The 27,018-nt window shown below is 38.9% G+C and overlaps 3 protein-coding genes across 4 annotated transcripts; 2 read left to right on the top strand and 1 right to left on the bottom strand.

The window, feature by feature from the left end:
* Nucleotides 1–308: 308 nt before the first annotated feature.
* On the top strand, nt 309–3,747 carry LOC134656147 (diphthine methyl ester synthase). The gene is made up of 5 exons (XM_063511672.1): nt 309–486; nt 597–779; nt 1,382–1,553; nt 2,984–3,115; nt 3,526–3,747. The coding sequence occupies exons 1-5, from the start codon at nt 352–354 to the stop codon at nt 3,705–3,707; spliced, it is 804 nt and encodes a 267-aa protein (XP_063367742.1). The 5' UTR covers nt 309–351; the 3' UTR covers nt 3,708–3,747.
* Nucleotides 3,748–3,805: 58 nt separating this feature from the next.
* On the bottom strand, nt 3,806–8,718 carry LOC134656146 (rap guanine nucleotide exchange factor 2). Of its 2 annotated transcripts, none has more exons than XM_063511670.1 (2): nt 8,439–8,718; nt 3,806–7,994 (listed from the first exon to the last, which is right to left on the bottom strand). In XM_063511670.1, exon 2 carries the CDS (start codon nt 7,956–7,958, stop codon nt 4,416–4,418), a length of 3,543 nt encoding a protein of 1,180 aa, XP_063367740.1. In that variant the 5' UTR covers nt 7,959–7,994; nt 8,439–8,718; the 3' UTR covers nt 3,806–4,415. The 2 variants fall into 2 exon arrangements, with proteins under 2 accessions (XP_063367740.1, XP_063367741.1); XM_063511671.1 differs by having other exon boundaries at nt 3,806–7,991.
* Nucleotides 8,719–9,405: 687 nt separating this feature from the next.
* Nucleotides 9,406–26,507, top strand: LOC134656134 (serine/threonine-protein phosphatase 2A 56 kDa regulatory subunit epsilon isoform). The gene is made up of 8 exons (XM_063511655.1): nt 9,406–10,336; nt 12,718–12,914; nt 17,721–17,915; nt 20,468–20,658; nt 21,135–21,348; nt 21,934–22,053; nt 23,676–23,905; nt 26,290–26,507. Exons 1-8 carry the CDS (start codon nt 10,198–10,200, stop codon nt 26,384–26,386), a joined length of 1,383 nt encoding a protein of 460 aa, XP_063367725.1. The 5' UTR covers nt 9,406–10,197; the 3' UTR covers nt 26,387–26,507.
* Nucleotides 26,508–27,018: the final 511 nt, after the last annotated feature.

Raw genomic sequence — 27,018 nt, 5'->3', positions numbered from 1 at the left:
AGTATGTTGCGACATTCATGTAGATACAAATTTATATCGATTATAAAGAATCGATTCTATATACGTGCGATTACGTTTAAATTTTGGAAACGTCAAATCAAATGTCGCAAAAGTTGTCGCAGGCGCGGGCAAGTTAATACTAACCTTTTATTTAAATCTTCGTACCCTTTTGGATTTAATTATAAGAATATAGTGAGTGAATTAAAAGGCGTTAGTAAAATATTACTTTATTTATTATACTTGATGACTAGAGACCTAGAACTGTATGAATTTTTGTAGCAAGACTTTTCTTGTTTTACAGAAGTTTTAACACGGCTGGAGCAGTTTAATTTATACAGTTAATTCATCGAAATGTTCTACTTAATTGGTTTGGGTCTCGGCGACGTTAAAGATATAACTGTGAGAGGTTTGGAGATAGTGAAGAAATGTGATAAAGTGCTACTGGAATCCTACACTTCTATATTGACAGTAGGACACGAGGAACTGGTAATAGCAGATTATTAAATCGTTTTATAGATTTACCTATGACTTCATCTATATTCATAATAAACTAAATATCTATCAGTAGTATTTAAGTTAAATAAAATTGTTTTTAGGAAAAATTCTATGGACGTCCATTGGTACTGGCTGATCGCGAAGTCTGTGAAAGTAGTATTGATGTAATACTAAAAGAAGCAAAGGATAAGCATATTGCACTGCTAGTTGTTGGAGACCCATTGGGAGCAACTACACATACGGATATGCTGCTGCGTGCCAAAGAGCTTGGAGTAGAAACACAGGTAACCCAAAGGTTAAAGTGCTTTAAATACTATGGGTTTGTTGCATATAGGGTTCACTGCACTAGTTTTCATCCAGCTCTAGTTATTGTCCACTTGACGAAATAACAGCTATAAAATGTCACTGCTGCATAGTTTAATTGGCCCCCAGCTAGTAAGTTTTAGTTTAAACGGCATTGCAATTTGATTTGTAATGCAACATATGATTGTTTGTTGTTTGTTTTTACAAACCCCCCCCTATCAAATATCATTGCTATCAAAATAATACTTTTTTCTGAATGCTTTCATTAACTTTTAACACTTAAAATTTCACCAACCTACATATCCTATGATAGGAATAGAGAAAATCATCATAATCTTCCTAGCTAGCTAGGGAAACTAGGCCTATTTTGCATACACATGTAAATCAGATGACAATGCAATATTATGATTACATGGAGCTGATCTGATGATGGAGTTAAAACAACGCAAACTAATTGTATTTGGGGATGTTAGAATTGTCTTGATGAGTATTAGTTGCCTGTAGAAATAAAATTAGTCAGTGAAAAAAACATGTAAAGATATTTTTTTTTTACCAAAAACTTATTTTCATAATTTTTTTCCAGATTGTTCACAATGCTTCTATTATGAATGCCGTCAGTTGTTGTGGACTGCAACTATACAACTTCGGTGAAACAGTTTCTATCCCATACTGGACAGAGAATTGGAAGCCTGACAGCTTCTTCGAGAAAATAGAAGCAAACTTCTCTAGAAACTTGCATACACTTTGCCTTCTAGGTACGGAAAACAGTCTTAGGGCTCTTTCCCACTGTGGACCAGTTCTGTGGGAACGGTTTTTTACTGAATCAAAATCATAGATATAATATAGGTTTGTTCACCACATTAGTTTGCATTTTTGCAGTACACCAATAGCCGGGTACTGACTAAGCGAGCAGCCTCACGAGGAGGGCTGCCAGTACATAATTTTTGATTATACGATCCAGTGCCTGCAATTATACGAAGTTCGATTGCATTATACGAGAACACAATTTAAAAAAATCGATTATTATTAAATCGATATTTTGAAAAACTGGGGTCTTACCGCGAAGGCCGAAATTCGCAAATTGCGGGGGTCTTTCTCTTTTATTCCTATGAAGGCGTAATAAGAGTGACAGAGAGGGACGCCCGCAATTTGTGATCTTCGATTTTTACGTACGGTTCCATTAAATTTTATAACAGTATTGGCACACTGTTTCTGAAGTATTGTCAGTAGTTTGACATCGGTGTTTTTTTCGTATCCAATTATACCGATTGACCACCTATACGTAATAGATACGAAAAAAAATCCATTATACGAATTTCGTATCTAATTCTACGATCTGGCAGCCCTGCTCGCGAGGCAGCCTCGGACGATTGCCGCGCGAGGCAGCCTCGGCCAGTGGGATGTTGCACGAGGCTGCCGCGCGCGGCAAAGCCGAGCCACGGTGACGCTGAGCCAAACATCGAGCGCTCAGTTTAACGTGAAGTCGCACAGAGACCGCGCGTGTCATGAGGTCGGGACATTTCGCATCCCATAATCGTCTTTATTCACCATATAGTTGTATAAATTGAAGGCACTGTTCTTTATCCATGACGCTAACATGCGGCGAACAAGCGAGGCAAAACACAACCGTCTTGAGTGAGCGCGGCAAACGTACTGAGGCGCCTTTGAGCATGGACAAAAACCGACAACGCTCGGCTCGGGCCGAGGCCGGACATGCGTTTGCCTCGGGCGAGGCACGTCCTGACTGACCGAGGATTTTCCTCACGAGGTTGCTCGCTCAGTCAGTACCCGGCTAATGAGAATCAGCATACTGGGCACATCCTGCAAAAGACTGTAATGCAAGAAGCTAGTGGGGACACTCCCATAACAATAAAAGTTTAACAGAGGCTCAAAAACAATACACGTCACTAAACTGATCCTGTTTTTACTGGACGACTCGTCCAGCTCATAGAGGCAAAACCGTACAACAAAATTCGAACGGATCGGTTTTTTGCGGATACTACAAACAGAATGCTCGTGTGAACGACATTAGCGCGTATACTATTAAACGGGATCCTGCAGAAAACCGAACCCGCAAAAAACAGGATGTTGCAGTGGGAAAGGGCTCTTATTTTAATGAACATAAGGCCTAGATTTGTAAACCTTCGAACTTAGCAGCGATGTTCATCTTTTGATCTCATTTCAGATATAAAAGTGAAGGAGCCAACTGAGGAGTCGTTAACAAAAAAAATCCGTCAATATATGGATCCCAAGTTTATGAGTGTGAAAGAAGCAGCTTCACAATTGGTTCAAATAATAGAAAACAAATCCGACACAGGTTAGTTATCTAGAATGCGTATATTTCTGTACATTGTCATCCAGTTGAACAATGATCAATTGATCACTAAATACATAGGTACTGGTCAACTATGACTTTATTAGTCATTGTGCTGTTTAGTTATTTTTTAATCATAATTTTAATTAACTTTTTCCTCATTATGAAGCATAAGTTACTGCCCCATTCATATCTTATGTAATATTATAAATATTAGTTTCCTTACTAGAAGTCATATCAGTAAATATTGCATACTTACTAAAGTTGGGACTACCTTTTATTAAAATACCTCTATCAATTGAGTTGGGATACCGGATACCTACCCCTGGCTTAAATCTATTGAGGTGATACAGAATACCTATGGAGTATGCTAGTGAAATAATCATTGAAAATCTCTAAATCACAATTTTCAGAACTAAGTAAACAGAGCACAGCGGTGGGGTTGTCGAGAGTAGGCAATCCGGACCAAAGGGTAGCCGTGAAAACGTTGGAAGAGATGCAAGAGTTGGACCTGGGGCCGCCGCTGCACAGCCTCGTGATCCCGGCCCATAACCTGCACCCAGTCGAGGTCGATTATCTTGCGCAATTCAGATGACTCTTGTAATAAAATGAAATAAAACCATTGGTAATGGCAAGACTTGTGATTTAAGTGATATGTTCGAATGTATATAATTTATATAAGAAACATTGTAGTGAAGTAGGTAATTAATATATTTTTTGTTATTTACAATTGTATGATTAAATTCAAGATATAAACAGAATTCGAGCTGCTAATACAAGAAATAACATTATTCAAACTCAGAATTGGTCCTCGAAGCTACCACAACTTACAACAAAATTATTTAAAAATCATTAAAATAATTCTGGATCATAATACACGTTAAAAGGTACATTAATTATTATTTGGTCTAAGTTTCACAATTATAAATAGTGAGAATAATCATTTTAAGAATATACAAATAACGGAATGTAGAGATACCAAACAGTGGTGGATACACAATGATTCACCTATCAATCGGTATACATCAAATATCTCTAGACAATAAAACTGGAAAATGGTGGGTCACATTTATAATTAATAGGTAAAGAGGCATGGCTTATATTTATAATATGGAATTTATACTATATAACACTAGGAGTTTCATTAAATTATAATTATACAGTCTTTAGACTTAGTCGTCGGGGTACATACAATATTTTAATAATATAAGACAAATTTATATAAGTCGTGCTTACTATTCGTCGAGTGAGATTACAAAATAGTGAACTATATAAATAGACATCGATTTAGAGTATTCAAATTTCAAACGGCGGAAACCTGCTGATCGTCGTCGTCGTCATCGGGCGCGTCGTGGTAGTAGTCGAACGGTCTCGTCACGCCCTCGTGCGAGTGCGCGCGGCTCAGGCGCTCCAGGCGCGCCACGTGCGCCGCCAGCGTGAACGGCGCCTGCGGCATGCGCGGCGGCGGCACCGGCCGCAGCGGCGCGCAGCCCGTCGCCGAGCACGAGCCGTGCCCGCTGTCGCTGGACGTCGCCGAGCCGGTCTTGCGCAGCGGCAGGTTCACCAGCGACGTGACGCTGCTGCTCTCCGCCGACAGGTCCACCGGCAGCGGCGTGGGCGTGTCCGAGTGCGAGCGCTCGTGCGCCGCGCGCGGGCAGCACATGCCGGGCCCGGCGCCGTCGCGCCGGTGCGAGCAGGGCGACGGCCCGGGCGGCGGGCGCGGCTGGTGCGGCCGGGTCTTGGCCGGCTCCGAGAGAGCTAGCAGCTTCCTCACGGCCTGGGGGGAGGCCGCGCCGAATTTGTTGCCGGCGAAACTCTTTTTACTCTCGCTCGCCGATGATGCGCTGCTCGTCGTGGACAGGGAAGGTGAGGGGTGTCTGCGACGCGGCAGAGCGGGAGCCGGCCCGGCTCCCTCGCATTCTAGAGACAACGCGTGAAGTCGTTCCTCGTCCGTTTCCACATGCATGCGGTTAAGATACGCTTTCACGCGACGAACCATTTGTGCTTCCTCGAACATTTTCTTAGGGTTGGGTACGTTAGACGACTTTTTCCTTCTCTTGACTGTCACTTGGCCTTGTTGAACGCCGGTCGTGAGCTGATTCAATGACACCATGGCATTTGATGGAGGCTGTTTGCCCAGCTCTAGCAAAGTCAATAAGTCGTATGGGGAACTACACATGTTTGTCAGGGTTCTGACCTCTTTAGATATCATTCTTAACTTTTCGAAATTAACCATTCCCTCCACTTTGGTGTCATTCCCCAGGTGGATAAAAGTAAGATCTTTTTTAACCACAGGATAAAATGGAATAACTGGAGACCTGCCTTGCTCGGTGGTTACTAACTGTCTGTACTTAGACATGTTCCTTGAGGGGTCCATAAGTGTTTGTAGATCATTAAAAAGTTTCAAATATTTTGTCGGCAATTTTTCCCAAGTCATCCTTAATCGAGAAACGGCGCCGTGGCCTAATCCTGATATTATTGCAAACATCGAGTTAAAATTTTTGCATTCTTTACAATGTCTTGCAACCTTTATGAATTGCTTTACGATTTTCGATCGCCGTACATGATTTTGTTCTGTGACTACCTCAGTAACTACCCAAAACATTTCTTTGTTAACCAGTTCGGCAAACTGTGCCAACATAGGTATTCCATACCTACTCTTTAATTCAAATAAGTCATCAACATATTCCGTACTCTCTATCTGCCTGAAGATACAGAAGTCTTGTAGCGTTAATTGGACTGCAACTTCCACAGCATTTAGTTGCAGAAAGTGGACAACACTCTCCCTTAGGAGTTCAGGTGCCATCTCATCAGGTACTAAAGTTTCATGTATGCCATTTGTTTTCAGATAGTATCTAGAACTAAGCCCAATACGTTCTGCAAGGTTTTGGAGCTGATCAGGTAATCTATGCTGTTTGATTATACCACCTTGTGCAACTGACACCTCACATAGAGAAAAATTGGAACTAGGGTCAGTAATTCCAAACTCCTGCAAAGTCAGCATCACAACTTCTCTGGCTGTGGTCTCTTTGTGTACTAACAGATATTTGCATGTCTGATCAGCTCTGTACACTTTGAGAACATGCTCAGGGTGATCTGATAATTGATATTCATCATAACAAATTGATATTAGATCTGGGTTACTGTGTGAATTATAAAATGAAGTACTACTATTTGCCTTGTTTAGCGATTCAGAATTTGAAAGAACACTATCATCAGAGTGCAAACCATCAGTAATGGAGTTTTTAGGTAAAATTATTTTCATTAATGCCTTTTGCAATCTTCTTTTGGGACCAAGAGTCATAAATCCCTTTTGTGGTTCCTTTTTTATGCTTAATTGTTGTGGCTTTTTGGTTGGAGATGGAAAAACAGGTGTTAATGTGATGGGATCGTCACTCAGGAGTTCTGCTGTTGATAGTCGCGCCCGTGGATCCGTTTGCCAACAACGTACCATGTTGGTTGCAGCACCTCTGTGTCTTGGTGGATTATCGGGCATGACAAGCATTTGTTTAAATACTAATAAATTACTTTTTACTGTAATGCTTAGATGTGTTGATCCTGTTATTATCTCCATAGCTTTTGCATTGCTAACATGCCGAAAAGATTGGCCATTTACTTCAATGACCTCATCACCTCTTTTAAGCCCAACTTCTTCAGCTTTTGAACGTTTCTCCACCTTAAGGATAAAAATACCATAGCCTCTTTCATATCCACCAAGAATACTGAAGTTCAGAGGATCATCTCTCGAGGGTCGGGATAGTGTCACGATCCTAGTTCTAGCCTTAGCAGAACATGCAATATTAAGTAATCTTAATTGGCTTTCCATCTTTTCTCGCTCCAAAACAGTTTCAAATTGCTCTAGGAAATCCATCATTGTTGGATCTGTCTCAAAATCTGTAAAATGATTATTTACCCAAAGAAGGACAACCCGTGTCACTTTGTCACGAACTGAAGGTTCTGAGAACCAGGCAAGAAGTTGTTTGGCTACTACTAGAGGACTTTCAATAAATGTTCTATGAGTCAACAGGAAATCTTCAACATATGTTGAATCACTGGAATTATCCTCAATTAACTGTAGCATAAGATGTTCAGGTGTTCCTCTAATGACGACATGTCCTCTCTGGTGCCCTGATTCTCCTGCAGCCCCTCTGTATTCTGTCACCAACACCACCACACCGTCAACCTCATGCCTTCTTATATTTTCTTCTCCTTGATGTAAAATTCGATAGTAATCTGTTTGTGTAATGCAGACAAATTGGCAGTCATCACATTTCGTGGTCATTACTCCTCTGTGATACAATTTTTCCATGGTTGCTTCAGCCATCCCAAAACTGTCTCCAACATTGAGATGCTCAATATCACCATTTTGATGTTGTATTTCAACATGACCATTAATAAGAACTGACCAAGAGTCATGCTCTTCTCCATCATTCATTACAATAGTCTCAGCTTTTTCTACAACAGCAAAAACCATTACAGCACATAGTGCTCTGCGTACCGTCAATGTCATGTTTGTGAATGCTTTCAAGTGTTGTGTGAATTCCAATAGAATCTCAACATCTTCTTCAGACCTTTCACTGGGATCTTTTTCAAGGCATTCCCGCACGGCATCACGGACTGTGAGACTATCCATAGACTCTTCCAGATCTTCTTCTTCATCGGAATCCACAATGGACTCTAGGAGCCCAGATAGGTCCACCTCCATGTCCATGTCGAGCGAGCTGTGCACTGAGGTCATTGTGTCACTGCCACTGTATGCCGAGCTAGTGTCACTCGCGTTGGAACACTTTAGTGTGTGGGGATACAGCTCTGGACTGTGACGGCCTCCACGCCCACCTCTCAACATTGTGAAGTTTAGCCTGTCCTTACTGAAGTCCAGCTTCTGAAACAAAATAAATACAACCATCTGTGTTATAAACGTCCTATGTGTATATCGAGCACTGTAGTTCATGTACTTTTCGCATGGAAGTGATAACGAAATTGGTAAATTGGTAGTAATTCACTTGCCCAGTTTTCATCGTCATCATAATATAAATAGCGTATTCAATTGAAGAGCAAAAATGTCTCGTTTCCATTCAACGTTGCATAATGTATGATTGTATCTCAATTGAAAAAGATTACAGGCACAAAAAATGGACCAATATTCATAACTTCGACTATCACTACTGGATTTTAACGCACCCACTGTCCTATTCATTCATCTATGCAATGCCTTCCGATAGCATACAGTAAAACTGATGTAATCGTTGTTGATTGTTTATATATTCCAACTTAAACAATAGATACATGTTCATATAAACAGTAAAGTAATCAACGTATTCGATACCTTCACAATTTCTATTTATTTTGCTTTCATGGCGGAACTGTCAGTGCTTCCATGTTGCTTTCTAACTGATTAGTTTTCACCACCACCCAAGGAGACTATTTTAACACTCTCACAGCACTTTACACAAAAACTGTTTATTTCACTGAACCACAATCAATTATATGTTCGAAGTAATTTTGCGTTCAAATGAAGATAATCTGACAAATTCTTTAAAATAGAAAGCTACTTTCGTAGTCAATTCCAATGTCCACAAAGCGGAATAACATCAATGACGAATTTGACGACAACCATTTAGTCTATGGTGTACGATTACGTAATTTGGCCTACTGCCATAAAATTAAATTAAAATGTGTATTTGAAGGTTTTAATTTATAAATTTTGGATATTTATTATGCCGTACCATTTATTTATAATATTTCGTTAACACTTTTTTAAACAGTATAATTCATGAGTCATGACTCATATCATAAATGTTTATATAAATAATTAGATTATTATAGTTTAGAGAATATAAATATGATAGTCTAAAACAATAGTTATAATATTTCAGTATGAAATATTTTTAGAACTTTATAACATGTAATATTTTCACGAGTCTACAGTATGATCAGCGTCATATCAGCATATTTATGTCCCTTTCAGCCAAATGATGCAGCCTGTTGTAAGAATGCAACAGATACATTTAGGTTTAGACGCTTTGATTGCTTTGTAAACGCCACTTAAAGTTGCGTTTGGTTGTGTTATCTGGAACGCTACCTTACCAAACCTTAAAAACGGAAAGGGTAATTTCATATCAAATAGTTTTATTCCGTTATAGCATACTTTAATTCTTATTTATAAAACTAAAGTACATTTTTAAAATATATCTTTATTTTCTGGTACAAACTCACGAATTTTATATTTTCAATAAGTAATATTTCAATAAAAGGTAGTTAATTTGGCCTAACCAACGTATTCTATCTCCATCTATTTTCAGAATAAGGTACTTTTCTACGAGTGTAGCGTTTTCGCAGCTAAAAGCTAGTGATGATAATCTTTTAGTTATATTAACTTTTGTAAATTGGTCGTTTTCCGCAGTGGAAAAAGTCGCAAAAACATTCATCCGGACGTGTAGAAGTGCAATATCCTAAAATAATCTTATTTGAAGCATTATAATGCGTCCAGTTTTACAGTCAAAGCGGATGGTGAGCGATGGCGAGAGTACGGTGATAGATTTTTGGTGTTAAATTTTGCTCCGTGTCATCACCGACTTAATCGTCGACTACGTCTAAGAAAGACAAAAACCATTTTGTTTCGCCGTTTTACGTGTTATTATAACTAAATATTCGATTATCTCGAAGGATTGATGAGGAAATAATATATTGTCATTGACTGACCGGCTGATATTACACGAGGCTTGTATGTATATGTGACTTCTCCCTGCTGCTATTCGTGACACGCCTCAGAAAATAAAGATAAATTTGTGAATCGAACTGTTCGTTTTTGTTATTGTGTCATTTTAGTGTTATAGTTGTTTTAAAATTACGTAACTATTGTGGAATCTTGAAGTGTATAAAGAATGGCCTGAGTGTGACCATTCCATTACCGTCATGTGTGACGAAGGAATGTTTGTTTAGGCTCTAATATTGTGCTGCGACCTTACGGGAAGTGCGCGTTCGTCTCGTGAACTGGGTCGGATCATGAATCTGCCCGAATCAAAACAAGTTACGCATTGATCGCCGTCTACTATTGTCATTCGGGACACTTATAAACTATCAAAATGTCTTCGGGAACGTTTGTGGACAGGATCGATCCTTTCGCGAAGCGATCTCTGAAGAAGAAAACGAAGAAGTCGCAAGGCTCGTCACGGTACCGCAACACGCAGGACGTGGAGCTGCAGGCGCTGCCGCTGCTCAAAGGTGTGCCACTTGTTTCATTTGTTTATTTCCACTTACCTATTTCGCTTCCGTTTTTTTCCATCGATTTCGTAAATACAAACAAATCCCATTCTTATTAGGTATAAAGCTATACAGTTGATCTTTGTACGCATAAAACTTGTTGGATTTCTCTTACTTCATCTTAAGATTCTAACCTCTCTTTTTGGAATTCGTAGGTATTTATTAACCCGCATTTTACCACACTCGGTTTGAAGATGTCTGAAGCTATAAATAATGAATTTATTATGTTGGCATCTTTATTTCCTGTTGTACACAAATTATTAAAATAAATTATGTGGGTGTAGAAGGTGTATGCTTAGACACATACCTATAAATAGCTTTATCATAAGATTTAGATATATAGGGTGTGCTAACCTATACAATAAAAATATAAACAAAGAATAGTAGCTCTTGTATAGTTGCAGTCATAAAAATATGCACATTGCCTCTTTATTCCAGTAGCAAAGTGAAAAAGTGTATACCTACATATATATATATTTATGACTACTTGTGCTATACCAATTTTTCATTAAAAAATTTCCTTAATAAATGCTAGACTAGATGTATGCAATGATATTTCCACAATACTTAGTTCAGATTTGCATTATTGTAGATACAATAGTAAACTAAAAATTGGACTTTGTCTAGCTAAAACCTTGCAAGTTGTAACAACTTGTTAAAATATCTATAACAAAAGCCATACATTGAACTATCTGATTCTTGGGATTAATCATCAAGTAAAATTTAACCCCCTGACGACTGAGTATAAAAATTTGTTAGTTTAACCAGGCGTGGCTCACTCCACGATTTCGTCGCTTTGCTACAGGTAGCTAAAAGTACATCCGTTCTGCCCCGTTTTGGGGAAAGCCATAAGCCGCGCGTGGCGCTGTCGCCACCTAGCGGCCATATCTGTGCTGATCGTAACAGACGCGTTTTGTTCGAGAGTGAGTCTTCTGTACTTAGTACTATTATTTATTCTGTGGTTTAACTTCATTGACCCTTGTCAAGATGACACAAAGCCATAACTTGATTGGGGCCCTATGTATTATGTGTAGGACAAACCATTATTCTTAACTTTTAACAGACCAGATTTTAAGAATTCCACAACCCAAGCGTCATTGCCACTTCATAGTCATAAATAATTTTGTATTAAAAAAAAAGATCTTGACTAGGTTTTTAAATTGTAGTTTAAATTGCTACCTAACAATTAATGATCTATCTACTTAAAAAAAATTTACTGCCCACCAACCAACTCACCACCATTATAGACGGCTGAAAGTGGTTAAGTTAGATCTGCATGGATAGCAAGATACCACTCATAACTTAATCTGACATGCTCGAGTAACAACAAAGAATACTATGCACTTGGACTCCTCTTGGACTCCTCAACTAATAAATTGCATATTATAATTAAATAAATATGAACTAGAAAAAAGTTTTGACCAGGAAAATGCATATTTTATAGGTATGTATAAAAATAGTCCTGTAATAAATGTGATACAAAATTCTTAAACCACCCAAGTGTGCATATATCATTTACTTAAATTAGTATTCAGTTTAACAAATCCTTATATATGTATATGTTTATTTGACTATGTATTAAAAATTACTTGCTAGGGGTTATGCATGTATGTATATTGTTTTAATGACTATTTAGATGCAAGATTAGTAGGTGCATATTTAAACAGGTGATGCCTTAAAATCCTTAAATTGTGTTTATGTCACTCTCACTCTTAAATTTGTTATTAGGTATTTATAAAAACTTCCCAAGTCAGTATTAAAAGTAGTTGGTCAATTTAGTCTTTTCATTGTCATGTTACTATCAAAATGGGATATAGGTACCTGTTGCTGTAAAAAATGGGATATAGGGATATAGGTACTTAAAAACATATATTCTAATTTCAAGTTGTTAAATGGCCTTGATTCATTAATTACATTTAATTGCCATCACTGTCCATAGGTTACATTACATTAGATACCAATCTCTACTTATAAATACCAATTGATAATAATAGAATAAATGAAGATAATAATTTCTAAGACTGCTTAATTATAATATTTATCTGTAATCAATTGAGCTTTGTACAGATAAAATAATAATTCTATTTATAAAATATATATGAAAAAACATTAATAACTTTTAGTATTAAAAGTTGAATTTGATACTATAGTATTTTTTTAGTATTCTAAGTAAATGTACAACCAAAAAAATAAAGATAAAATAATGTGTTCATTTTTAAAAGCATCAATTTGAACTAAATCTAAATCAAAGGCAATATTATTATTATTAATGTTATATATTATTAATAATGTATTCTTATACCTTTATATTATTAATAGCAAATTTTAAATATTATTTACAGATGTCCCTAGCAGTGAGCAAGAAGAGTTGTTTATACGTAAACTGCGGCAGTGCTGTGTAGCATTTGATTTCATGGATCCCGTAGCGGACCTGAAGGGGAAGGAGATTAAGCGTGCTACTCTCAATGAGCTGGTGGAGTACATCACTGGCGGCCGCGGGGTGCTAACTGAACCTGTCTATCCAGAAATTATAAAAATGGTAATTTGCATGACTTTTTATATAATTCTTTTATAAAATATATGAAAACTGGAAATTAAATCACCATCTAAAGCCTCGTCTCCATATCGCGCGGCAAACCATCGAACATTGGCTCGCGCGGCAGCCGCGCGCAATGGATACCGGGCTGCCGCGCGAGCCAACTCGATGCGCCCGGTATCCATTGCGCGCGGCTGCCGTGCGAGCTAATGTTCGATGGTTTGCCGCGCGATATGGAGACGGGGCTTAAAACAAGACGTGAATTCGCGGGTGTTGGAGCTACAAAGCTACGCTAGACTGGTCTTTGACAAATATTTATGACCATATATTCATTCACACCTTTGGAGATCTATTTTTTTTTGCTGAAGAGCTCAAATTCAAAGTTTTTATTGTATGACAGAATCAGGTTACAATTAAAATACCTATACAATTACAAATTTAGATGCACTGAGACTTTACAGGTGTAAATACATTTACAATTTATACATTTACCTATTAAGTATATAAGTAATTTAGATATTTATGAAAGCTGTACAATGTATTTATACAAATAATTTGGAACACTGTAATGCATAATATTATTACCTTTTCACACCACCTATTTGGAAAAGAGCTATTTCTTCCCTGCTAGGAGGGATCAAAGTGGCACTTTTCCTCCCTGCTAAGAGGGATCAAAGTAACACTTTTCTGTTCTAGCACACTATTATTATTTTTTTTGCACATTATTTTTTTAGCTTAAATAATTTGTTTAAGCATCAGATTGTGTCAACACTAAGATTTTTTATTTTCCGCATAGCAGTATGTGTCACACGTTATCAAAATTATTCCGTCTTGGGCGTTAACACTTGAATCCCTCATTACGCTCAGGATTCAATGTACGCCCTTGACGGAAATATATCATTTTGATCCCTTGTAACACAAACTACTATTTAGACTTGGCCCTTGGAGAAAAGTAGTGAGGTTATAAAGTGCTAAATTCAGACTGATTGCTGCTTCAGAGTTCAAAGGTTACCTGTGATTGTAGATGTTGCTAATTTCAGGTTTTTGGGCCAGATCTCAATTGCTTTAAGAAACAAGACACTAGCTCAGTGGTTCCTAACCTTTTCAGTCCGGTCACCCCTATGACTAACTAGGGAACCTGATTTTACCCCTACTCCCAATGGTAATAAAAAATAAAACGTGTACGTTTGTTGTATTGTTATATTAGGTTAGCTTATTACCCCCGTAAAATACTAGTTTTACCCCCACGGGGGTAAATACCCCCAGGTTAGGAACCACTGCACTAGCTTAACAACTTTGTGGTTATTTTTTTGGGATTCATTATTTTTTGTATTTCTACACTTTGTATTTGTGGCAAAACATAACGGAGTAGACACCTCTCTTTAGCTTTCTCTCTCTTGATTTCGTGATTGTTCAGTTTGGCAATGGCAGGGTTTGGCAAATTATCCAAGTAATTTGCCAAACCCATCTTGATGCCAATTGACAACGACTGAATCGGATAAATATTGACATGGACTGTGTATGCATGCAATAACATGCATGCTCAGCACAACCACAAAGTCCTCGAATATGCATAAAGAATGAAAATTATATGATACTAAGACCAATACACACCAGATGCGTAGGCAGCATGGCTTCGGCTTCCTGCGGACAGGAGCGTTTACAAGCCAGTTGCTAATGTATGGAATTGTACGTTTGATGTCACGTTGCGTGTCAGTGACGTACCTAATGTGTGTGGCTCAGTCTTTAGTGCACCGAATGTTTTGTGATTTTGTATTTTGCCACAATAGGCTACATGACTATTTTTTTTTATGGTATCAATCGATCGGGTTTGTTTTTAGGATCAAATGTCTATATGGGACCCATTGCATTAAAGTAACACAAAAGTCAGAAATTGTAGTCAAAGTCCGACAGTCGCACTTCACTCGCGAAACGCCCTATACAGAGGCCGTGACGTCATCGCCCATCTTGTAGTATGGACAAAACAAGAAAATTGCGTTTTTGTCGGTGAAATATTCCGTTTATGTATATAGTTGCTATACAATATTTTTTTGGATGAAATGTAAGAAATCGAATGGTTCCCTTACTTTTATCGTTTTTGGAAGTTAAAAAAAACTTAAATTTTGAGACTTTTAGGTCCTGTAATTTTGTAATTTTTCAATATTTTATTTTAATATCCACATTATTGTGATAAATTGCTCGTTTGCTATCTATTTTACTAGATTTTGTTTATAAAATTCAACATGTGTCATCATCCCTATTGTCAGGCGTGGCTCAAGTACATGCGGCCCACACCAATTTTGGTGTCTAGCCATAGTAGTTAGTAGTTGCCGCGCACCGCTAAGGAAGGGACGCCTGCTCGCGCTTGCGCCACCTAGCGGTCATATCTGTCGTAACAGACTCGTTTTGTTAGAGAGTGAATCTTCTGTACCTAGTAGTAGTACTATTATTTATTCTGTGCTATTGTCTCTAAAGTTCACATAATATTAACTAAGTAATTGACAGGGTTAAAGGTTATTACTATGCAGCACTACCTTCGCTCTAATTGCCTTGTATTCAGCTTGTATTATGTAATTGATCATCTTATATACGACGCAAACATCTTGTGCATAATTAAAAAGATGATCAATTCTAATGGATACTCTAATGTCATTCAGCACGGTTACACGGTAAAATTAAAACAGTGTAAATAGGTTATTCTTGTGGGGACAAATCTTACACAGATCGACATAGTTTTAATCTAAACAAGGCTTGTACGAGTATACTGTTGCAGTCATCAAAGGCACAGTGTTGAAGCGAGAAAGAGATCGCGTCATCAGCGCCATGCGTTAGGAAAGGACAACGTGATTACTGATCTGTCGTGAAGTAGACAATGTTTCTTTTGGACATTGGCCACTGTTAATTATCAGTCGATTAATTAAGAAATTTGAACTAAATCAGTTGTCAGCCTCAGCAACAGGCACAAATTTTATATAAACAAGCATTGCAGAAATGAAGCAGCACCAAATGTGACACTTATTGATGGTCTTCAGTCTCAGTATGGTTTGAAAGATCATAGGTGATTTTCAACTTACCTACTTATGTCGCACAGTTCTTGTCTTGTATATGTAAATAATGACGAAGAGCAAATATATTAATATTTTCTAGACAATACTGATTAATGGTTATAATTACCCCACAAAGAAGGATGACGAGTAATCTGATGCTACAAAGCCATAGGAGTGCTAGCTGTATTTGGCCGAAATTATTAACCTGAACTAGATATATAATATATTTATATTGGAGCACCGATTTAAATTTGTTTAATACTAAGGCCTAATTTTAAATCATTTTTATCGCCTTAATAGAATAGAATAGAAATCATTTATTCAGACAACACATCAATACAAACAACACATATTGCAAATACAAGGCAGAGATAAACAAATCAGTGGAAATAGAGAATCAATATTTAAGAAGCGCTGGTGGCCAAGCGGTAAGAGCGTGCGACTTGCAATCCGGAGGTCCCGGGTTCGAACCCCGGCTCGTACCAATGAGTTTTTCGGAATTTATGTACGAAATATCATTTGATATTTACCAGTCGCTTTTCGGTGAAGGAAAACATCGTGAGGAAACCGGACTAATCCCAATACGAGCCTAGTTTACCCTCTGGGTTGGAAGGCCAGATGGCAGTCGCTTTCGTAAAAACTAGTGCCCACGCCAATTACTGGGATTAGTTGCCAAGCGGACCCCAGGCTCCCATGAGTCGTGGCAAAATGCGGGGACAACGCGAGGAAGATGATGAATCAATATTTAAGATATTTATTATTAAGGTACGATATGCATTATAGGCGATAAAGCTGGAACTAATGGAACTATACTGTATGTCTCTAGACGAAAAAACTTACAAATGTGACATTGGAATCTAATATTGGATAGGTGTAGATATGGGAATCTGTAGAAATAGGAATCTGTAGTATTAGGAATCTGTAAAAGTGAAAATTTGTAGGTAGTATTGGGAATCGTAAACGTGGGAATAATTCAGTACGAGCTTGTCATTTTGGGATATTTTTAACATCTACAAACAAATACTCATAACAGTAAAAAATCTCCATCCACAACGAAGATTCAGGAATTTCAAGGGGCTCAAAAGTGCCATGCTAAGTTGCTTCCATATACCTTCGTGTCCACAGAGTAGAAATTAGAATACTAAATTGACTGTAGTTAAGGTGTATTTCTGTCATTCTTTACGGCGACGGACATACAACATTTACCACTTGAAATAAGCTGAAACCATGCAAATGAATATCATAGAGATTATTCGTAATCACGGCTATTTTTGGATGTTATCAACTTACCACTTCTATTTTTATAATTCCGCCAGTCCGTCCGCGGCTTAGGCAAATTAAATCTTATTTTAGGATAGGTAGCTCTTTTAAAGGTAAAGCCCCTGGTTGTATTTTTTCCGGAGTGAGGCTTCAATTCATAGGTCTCAGAGAAAAAAGGTTAGAGATAAGTTTTCGAATCACTACATAGTATAAAACAAAGTCGCTTCCCGCTGTCTGTCTGTCTGTATGTATGCTTAGATCTTTAACTACGCAACGAATTTTGATGCGGTTTTAGAGAAGAGGAAGGTTTATGTATAATTTGTTAACCCGTGCGAAGCCGGGCGGGTTGCTAGTTATTAATAAAATAACCAGACTATTGTTTATTGCCAGAAAAAAAAACAAATTAAATTAAGCTTTAAACTAGCACTTTCGTTAACTCAAGTGTCCACTGACGCGGTAGGCGAACACAGTATAATTGATTGGTACGCGACGTGTGCTCCAGATATCTGCGAACCTGTTCCGCACTCTGCCGCCGAGCGACAACCCCGACTTCGACCCGGAGGAGGACGACCCGACCCTGGAGGCGTCGTGGCCGCACCTGCAGCTGGTCTACGAGTTCTTCCTGCGCTTCCTAGAGTCCACCGACTTTCAGCCCACTATTGGCAAGAAGGTCATTGACCAGAAATTCGTCTTGCAGGTATGCTTTCAATTTTCTGACGCGTTTTTTTGTTTTTGTTTGTTATTTATATTAAAGTCTGTGTTAGCTAAAGACTTTATATCAGACAGTCGATCTTGACCATACTTACTTTCTGATCTTACTCTTTGATCTTGACACGCCGCATTGTCATTTCAATAAATAAGTCTCTTTAAAGTGTCATTCAATAGGACTTGCTAACTATGTAAACAACAAACCGCCATACTAAAATTGACTCTGAATGTCAATTTACTAGTAACTTTTGTTTACATAGTTAGCAAGTTCTGTTGAATGACACTTTAGGTTTAATTTATTGGACGGTTTGAATGAATTAACTGTAAAACATAATAAGCTCATTTATGCAAATAGTATTTCTAGTGTTACAGGACGCTTTGGGATTATTTTTGAATGTAGCATGCGATGGTATAGTGACAATAGTAATATCACTAATATCTTATCAATTTCAATATGTAGTTGTTTAGACAAACAAAACTGACATGAACTGTTTTTTGGTAGGTATTTTTAGGTTATCGCGTTTATGAAAGGTTAATTTAAATATAAATGCCGAATTGTTCAGTCATACGACTTCCTAGTAAATGGCCGTACTCAAGCCGTGGGTAAAAATCCTGTGTTGTCACAATTAATTTCGAGGAACAATATGTTTTGTGAATTTGCTACAGTATTTTTAATAAGCAATTTTAACTGACTTTCATTGTAAATGTACATACTTGCGCGTAGCTCTAGGATTTAGAGCTGACGAATGATGCATACCAGTTCCCGACCCCTGAAATAGGTCACCCTACCACTACTACGAGTCCTATTGTACCATGTACTACTCTCTTCCCTTTGAAGAGGCCTGTGCCATGTACGAGGGGCGGCTGAAAAGTTCGCGGCCTTAGAAAAAAAATGAAAGAGAGTATTAAAATAAATGTTTTTATTTTTCAATATAGTCCCCATGGAGTGATAAGCACTTTTCGCTTCGAGCAAACAATGCTTTAATACCGCCGAAAAAATAATCTTTTTCCTTCGCTTCAAAATGGCTCTCTACCGCAGCCTTGATCTGATTGTCATCGGCAAACCGGCGACCACGTAAGTCTTTTTTCAAATTTGAAAAAAGGAAATAGTCGCTCGGAGCCAGGTCCGGACTGTAGGGTGGATGATTGATTTCTCCAAAACCAGTGTCTTTTAGTGCCTGCCTAGCAACACGGGAAGTGTGAACTGGTGCGTTGTCCTGTAAAAACAACACTCCATGGCTAAGTTTCCCACGTCGCTTCTGGACGACTGCGTCACGTGCTTGAATCAATAAATTTGCATAATAATGACCGTTCATTGTGGTCCCTTTTGGCAAATAATCAACTAATAAAACTCCTTCACTGTCCCAAAACACGGTCGCCATAAGCTTCGAAGCTGACTTTTCCACTTTAAATTTCTTTGGTGCCCTCTCGCCCTTTTTTAACCATTGCATAGACTCTTGTTTTGATTCTGGATCGTATTGGCGAACCCACGTTTCATCTACGGTTACGATTCGGTTGCAAATTTCGTCCAGATTCCCTTCAGCTAGGTCCAAAAATTCTTTGCAACTTTTACGTCGCCGTTCTTTGTCAAGCGGTGTCAGCATTTTTGGTACCCAGCGCGCAGTTATTTTTTTCATGTGTAAACGTTCATGTAAAATGTGTCCTACCCTTTCTTTACTAATTTGTAGTTCCTCCGCTATCTGCCAGATTTTAATTCTTCTGTCAGCCAGAACACATTTCTCCACTTTTTCAACATTTTCGTCAGTGACCACCGTGACAGGCCGCCCATGGCGGGGGTCATCTTCACAGCTCTCTCGTCCTTGTTCAAATAAACGAGCCCATTTTTTTTATCATAGTGTACGAAGGGCTTAAATGATGGAGAGTATCCGTCATATCATCAAAAATCTCTTTAGGCGATTTTCCTTTTATTACAAGATACTTAATAACCGCGCGGTGTTCAAATTTGTCAAAATTTCCGCATTCGACAGACATTGTTAAGTATATCCGCGCACAGAACGAAAAACGAATTTTTTTTTTTAAATAGCGGCAATATTTAAACTGCCAAAGAGGCGGGGGAAAAGTAGCATAGTTTTTTTTTTTTTAATTTTTCTTTTTTTTCTAGCTTAGGCCGCGAATATTTCAGCCGCCCCTCGTAGTTATAGTTTGTAGCTTTCTAGTAGAGCCCGAAGGCTTATCCTATTGTCTATTGTTCAGTAAAACCGCACGTGCTACTTACCTGCAAAAAAGGGTCCTAATTATTCTATTTGGCACCTGAGCGCGGGCTAGTCCAACGCTCAAAAAACCAGTGTAGGTGAGCTCTCCGATAACGCGCCTTTGTTACGCATCTCGATGACACATTTTAGACTGGTTCTGTAGCGTTCGACTCGCCGGCACTCAGTAACCGAAGTACCGCTTTTTTATGCAGATGGTTGTGGCACGTGGCACGAGCGGTTTTACTTAACAATAGACAATAGGATTAGGCTTCGGGCTCTATTAGAAAGCTACAAACTATACTAGAGAAGCTCGTGTCTGTTGTTGCAGCTGCTAGACCTGTTCGACTCGGAGGACCCGCGCGAGCGCGACTTCCTCAAGACCGTGTTGCACCGCATCTACGGCAAGTTCCTGGGGCTGCGCGCCTTCATCAGGAAACAGATCAACAACATATTCCTGCGGTTCGTCTACGAGACCGAACACTTTAACGGTGTCGGGGAACTGTTAGAAATATTGGGAAGGTTAGTGCGTAATAACTTGACTTGAATATACCGTGGCGTATTTTATTCTTTATGATAAAAGAGGCAAACGAGCAGATGAATCGCCTGATGGTAAGCGATTTCCATCGCCCATGGACACCCGCAACATCGGTGCATTGTGCGTTCTTTTCTTGAAAGTTTGGAGGTCGTATTTTTGAAAACTCCAATATCTTCACAAGCAGACTCCTCGCCATAATCATAATTTATTATCAGTGCCATATCAATGGCGTTCTTATAATGCTGCTCAAAATAAAAATTAACCTTTCGCGAATCATAAAGTGTGTGTAGTAGTGCCTTATACGTGTTAGCTAATTAAGAAATGTTATCCATTTAAAAACAATGAATAAATAAACTACTTGTCAGGGTTGTCGACTTGCGGAAAATGCCCAGTAAAACTATTTGTCAATTCGCGTAGCATTCCAGATAGTGTGATTTGTTATATACTTGTGTGTGTGCAGTATAATCAACGGTTTCGCGCTGCCGCTGAAGAGCGAGCACAAGCAGTTCCTGGTGAAGGTGCTGCTCCCGCTGCACAAGGTGAAGTGCCTGTCGCTGTACCACGCGCAGCTCGCCTACTGCGTGGTGCAGTTCCTAGAGAAGGACGCCACGCTCACCGAGCCCGTCATGCGCGGCCTGCTCAAGTTCTGGCCCAAGACCTGCTCACAGAAGGAGGTAAACTAACATTCATAACTATTGGTGAATCAACTTTTTCTTGTCACTCGTTGCCATGGTTACGTCACACCTCGGACACTGGCGATCAAATGTATGAAACGAACGCGTTCCTACGCACACAGCCTAAGCTCGTGTAGGTGAACGCGTACCATGCTTGTGTGAGTGAGATAAGACATTGTAGGGTAACTGTGAGGTAACCGAGAGCGGGTGGGCGGCACTTTCAACGGGAGGCAGGGAGCGTCCATACTGTACGCTAGTACTCTTTATTATACTGTGGTTACGTTCTCCTGTGTCACTCTTTAAAACCAGATTTTTAGGCATTTAAATTCACCAAACACGCTTTTTTGTAATACTTATTAAACCCTTTCCAAACCTACCTAGAGGCAATTTTACTATGAACAATTTATGAACAACCCCTCAATTCCCGGGGGTCTAAATATTCTAAAATAAGACTTGTTTTGAATAAGTATATTGAAAATTTAAATGGTTGGTTTGCTGACCCGATATCGTGTTCATTTTTTTCTTTTTACCGTCTTCTTACTCAACATTTAGCAAACAATATATTTTAGTGAACATTTGTTTCAGGTGATGTTTTTGGGCGAGATAGAAGAGATATTAGACGTGATTGAGCCTGCGCAATTTGCGAAAATACAGGAGCCCCTCTTCAGACAGATAGCAAAATGCGTATCTAGTCCACACTTTCAGGTACGTACCGGCAAATTAAAATTGTCTTTATTTTCCAAGCAAGCAAAAATGTCAATATGCTCCTTTTCGGTATTGCGAAGACCAGAATATTACGTAGTATATTTCCTGCATCTTAGGCCTGGTAGAAGGAAAAAGCCCATAAAGTGCTGATTGGGCATCGCAAGGTACAGTCGACGTCAAAGATATATTTACAATTGAAAGTTACAAAAAAATCTTTACATTAAAATAAGTTGCCATGTAATGTGACAAGTACTTGTTTACGTGATATATTACAGTTTTATATTTTCACACAATGTGCCCAAAATATGTTTACACTATTTAATCCATGTAGTTTGCCCCTTTTTCTGACGTATGTTCATTTACATGACATGACATTATATTTGAAGTTGCATGTTTGGATCGAGAGTTGTAGTAGGTGGCGATCACAATAGATCAGCGATGGTCGCAGTGATACATAGGCTTTGGAGCCTTATATAGCCCCTAACAAGAAGAAGAAGAAGAAGAAATATATCTTTGACGTCGACTGTACATGTGTACCAATGGTCTGGTTTGTTAGATGAGTGCCAAAGGTGTTACAAAAGCCGATGCCGAAGATTGTCCAAAGTGGAGAAAGTAAAATCTGAATGCCTTAGGCTTCAATGAAGTAGCATGGTGGAACCTGGAATGCTAGGATGTGATGTAATGTGTGATAGAGATCCAAATGCGCAAGCAATGCAATGTTGCAATGTGCAAGTGCTAATGAGCTCCCACTCTCCGAAAGAAAAAGAGACAAGCTCATGTTTAACATGTTGTCACTAGTATGACATAGAGGAATGGAATGCGATAATTAATCAATAATAACAGATTTCTTTGTAGGTATATAAATAAATATGGAAGTATTTTTTGTGCTCCTTATGAATGAGTAACCTATCTATTGTTATATAATATCATATTCTCTCTGACCGGGTGTTGAGTGTTTGCCTTTTGCGCCAGGTCAGGCGTGGCTTACTCCGCGATTTCGTCGCTTTGCTACAGGTAGCTAAAAGTACATCCGTTCCGCCCCAATTTTGGGGAAAGCCATAAGCCGCGCGCGCGTGGCGCTGTCGTCACCCAGCGGCCATATCTGTGCTGATCGTAACAGACGCGTTTTGTTAGAGAGTGAGTCTTCTGTACTTAGTACCAGGGATGTTGCGGATGCCGATTTTTTGACATCCGCGGATGCGGATGCGGATGCGGATTTTTAAAGGCTGACATCCGCGGATGCGGATGCGGATGTCAAGATAGGTACATAAAAACGCCAAATATTACATTTTAGTAATTTTTATTTCAAAAACCCGGCCAAGTGCTAATCGGACTCGCGTTCCAAGGGTTCAATACATTAAGTCCCACTCACGCTTGACTGCTCATTTCTAATAGGTTTTTTTGGCTAATGACTAAATTACCTAGCACTAGTCTAACACTTACGCCGATGCTAAGACGTTCCTGTACCTACCGACTTGTTCGACATCCGCATAAGCTCCGCACCGATTTTATGCGGATGCGGATGCAGATGCGGATGTTGAAAATAATGCGGAAGTTCCGCGGTTGCGGATGCGGATGTTCGCAACATCCCTGCTTAGTAGTATTATTTATTCTGTGGCCAGGTTGCGGAGAGGGCGCTCTACTTCTGGAACAACGAGTACATAATGTCGCTGATGGAGGAGAACAACCACGTGATCATGCCCATCATGTTCCCGTCGCTGTACCGCATGAGCAAGGAGCACTGGAACCAGACCATCGTGGCGCTCGTCTACAACGTGCTCAAGACCTTCATGGAAATGAACTCCAAGCTCTTTGACGAACTCACCGCCAGCTATAAGGCGGAACGGCAGAAGTGAGTTAATTATTAGGGTGGATCAACTATTTTTTGTTGTTATTCTGTCCGGTCAGCCAAGAGACAATAGTAGTATAGTTTGTTAGAAGAAATTGTACACCACCTTCTTCTGACACGCTTGGAAGACGACCCTCATTGGAAAGGGTGTATAAGTATCACAAAAAAGCGAGTTTGGTGAATTTAAATGCCTAAAAATCAGGTTTTAAAGAGTGACCCAGGAGAACGTAACCATGGCAACGAGTGACAAGAAAAAGTTGATTCACCCATTAATATTATTATATTTGTTTTTACTGTAACAATACAATAATGAGATTTTTTTTTGTCGGGTCAAAATGTTGCTAAAATTTGCAAAACAGGCTAGCTAACTCTAGGAGGGTGAATTGCAGAAAATATGTACCTTTTAGCGTGTTTAGTGTCCCGTGAAAACACGGAGGATTTAAAAATATATTTCGAGAATAAGACACATCGGAAATATGTTAATTTAATAAAAGTAGAATAGAATAGAATAGAATCATTTATTGCATATCACAAACCAGTTACAGGTGGTACATATTATTGGGTTAGTTTAAGTGACGCCCTGTAAGGACACAGCAACATATTATACCTATACTACAGTTAACTTAAAAACTACTAGCTTAACAATTACAAATATTTACAATTTTCATTAGGTAGGTACATATTATGAGATCATTTTAATCATGTTTTTCGTTAAAGTAGTCTTTCACACTATAATAGCACTTATTAATAAAAAATATCTTTAACTTGTTTTGGAATAATTTGGGATTTTCTAATTATAAGTACTTCTTACAATTCATATAAAAACCATCTTCTAACAATTATAGCTTTTCTTATTATTATTATTTTTTCTGTGATGCATGCAGTACTTCACAACAGTATAATGATGTCCCAATGTCGAGCGTATTTCTATCGAGAAAGTTTGTTACGATTAATATTAGCTTCTTAAAAGTTTACCTGTACATTATTCAGTCCTTATAAGTTCTTCTTTATGTTCAGTACGAATATATTTACTTTTATTGGGAATAATATGTAATTTTGGAATTAATACATACTGTCCCAACTTTTACAACTTTCGTTACTCACGGTTAGTTACGGAGGATTAATCCCAAATATTGTTTAAATTATTAGTATAATTACTTCTCATTATTCTGGCAACACGGTGGCACAACTGTCAAATCGTTGAACACAGCAACAACCATTTTGTTTTTCAGCGAAGTGGCTCATGGATGCGTGGTGTTAGTGGTTTAAGAATCTCAGGGTGATTAAAGCTGGGTCCAGACGGTGCAGACTTGCGCTGCGCAGACTGTTGCTCGGACAAAAGTATGTGCGACTCACATCGTCCACACGATACAGACATGTTAGTTGTTCCTTAAACCTCGTGGTGTGCGGACGTCTTCATATCCCTATTACTGTACTCTTTGGACTTAATTTTCCATACAGCTGGAAGGGACTTATATAGATCTATAAATTCAACTAAGAATTCTCTTGAATATTTTCTTAAATCGTTCATTTTTATAATAAAAACAAAGCAAACTGTGAATTAATTAACCAAAGTTGTCGTAAGTTGACCCAAACAAGTCTGAACATGCGTCCACACAGTGCAGTAGTCGGCGCAAACACGCATGTCTGCGCCGACTTTTTGATGTCAGATACAAAAATGCACAGATGTCGTTACAGACTTGAGACTTCACATCCACACGTCCCATTTGCACCGACTTAAGTCTGTACAGACACGCTGCGCAGACTAAAGTCTGTGACGTGTGGACCCACCTTTAACGGCGAGTTTCCCAGTAAATAGTTCGATTATCGTACACAAGCTGTGTACGATAATCGATTATTCATAAACGATTGTTTCTAGTTTCTACTCTGCTTCCTTCAAATTTATAAGGTTTTAAAACAATATATGACACGTTTGACGATAAATATTTTTTGAGGGTACGATTTCTCATATATCCTTCTCAGTTTCGTTACGTAACGAAACTAGGCTTAGGTTTAAAATGTACGCCTTAAGCTATCAGTTTCGTTTATTCTCTGTTTAGTTACGAAATCCGAAAGGTACATATTTTCTGCAATTCACCCAGGAACGTGGCGTGTGCATAATTTTGTATAATAAGGGCCAGTTGCATCAACCACAATTAATAGACCGATCAACGTCACGCAACAGAGAACTATGAAACATGCCATACAATCAAAAATCAAATCTAGCGGACGATTTAACGGTGACTGAGGGTATGGTGCAAGGCGCAACCGACACTGAAATGTTTGTCTCTTGCGGCTCGTACTGGCCGCGTACACACAGCAGCGTGTGTGGCGCTGGCGTGAGAGAGAGAGACAGCGCGCTGACGCCGGTGCGGTGTGTGTTGCAGAGAGAAGAAGCGCGAGAAGGAGCGCGACGAGCTGTGGAAGCGGCTGGGCGAGCTGGAGATCAGCTCGCGCGGCGCCGCGGTGGCGCCCGCCAAGTGATGCGCTCCCTGTCACACGAGACACAAGCGCAGCCCTCCAGTGTTAGACTAATACGCGATCGATTTTATCCAAGTTATGTATTCATATTTTCTATTCGATTACATTTTTGTTAATGACGTTATTAATTTTTTATACCTCCGTCTCGGTCCGCGCCGGGCGCGACTCCGTCGTCGCTGTACTAGTATTTTATATACGTTTATTTAGGGCCCTAGTTTACGTTAGGATTTTTTAATACTGTTAAATTGTTTAAATAAGTTAAAGTTGTATGTATTATTGATACACGACCGATTGTACCGCATTTCGTATCACCGGCGATTATTGTATTATTCGGGCACCCGGCTCCGCCGGATATGATTGTACAAAATGACTAGGGAAATTTGAAATTGTAATAATGTTTAGTGCCGGGCGCCGCCGCCAGTAGATTGTTGTATGAAATTTTCATTTCGAATTAGATGCTCGTTTCCAAAATATGTAATTTCGTCATACTATCATTTTGTATAGTTACATAGTGTAAATAGGCATTTATTTATTTTAAATTTATAGCAGTGTGATTTTTATACCTAACTGCGGGAGTGTGGCGCTGTAATCGGACAGGTCGGAGTGAACGGAGACACCGCGTATCATGCGTACGG

This window comes from Cydia amplana, chromosome 17, assembly GCF_948474715.1.
Source record: "Cydia amplana chromosome 17, ilCydAmpl1.1, whole genome shotgun sequence".
Lineage (NCBI taxonomy): Eukaryota > Metazoa > Arthropoda > Insecta > Lepidoptera > Tortricidae > Cydia > Cydia amplana.
Note: the sequence above shows the minus strand (reverse complement) of the source record. Positions and strands in the feature narration are given on the sequence as shown.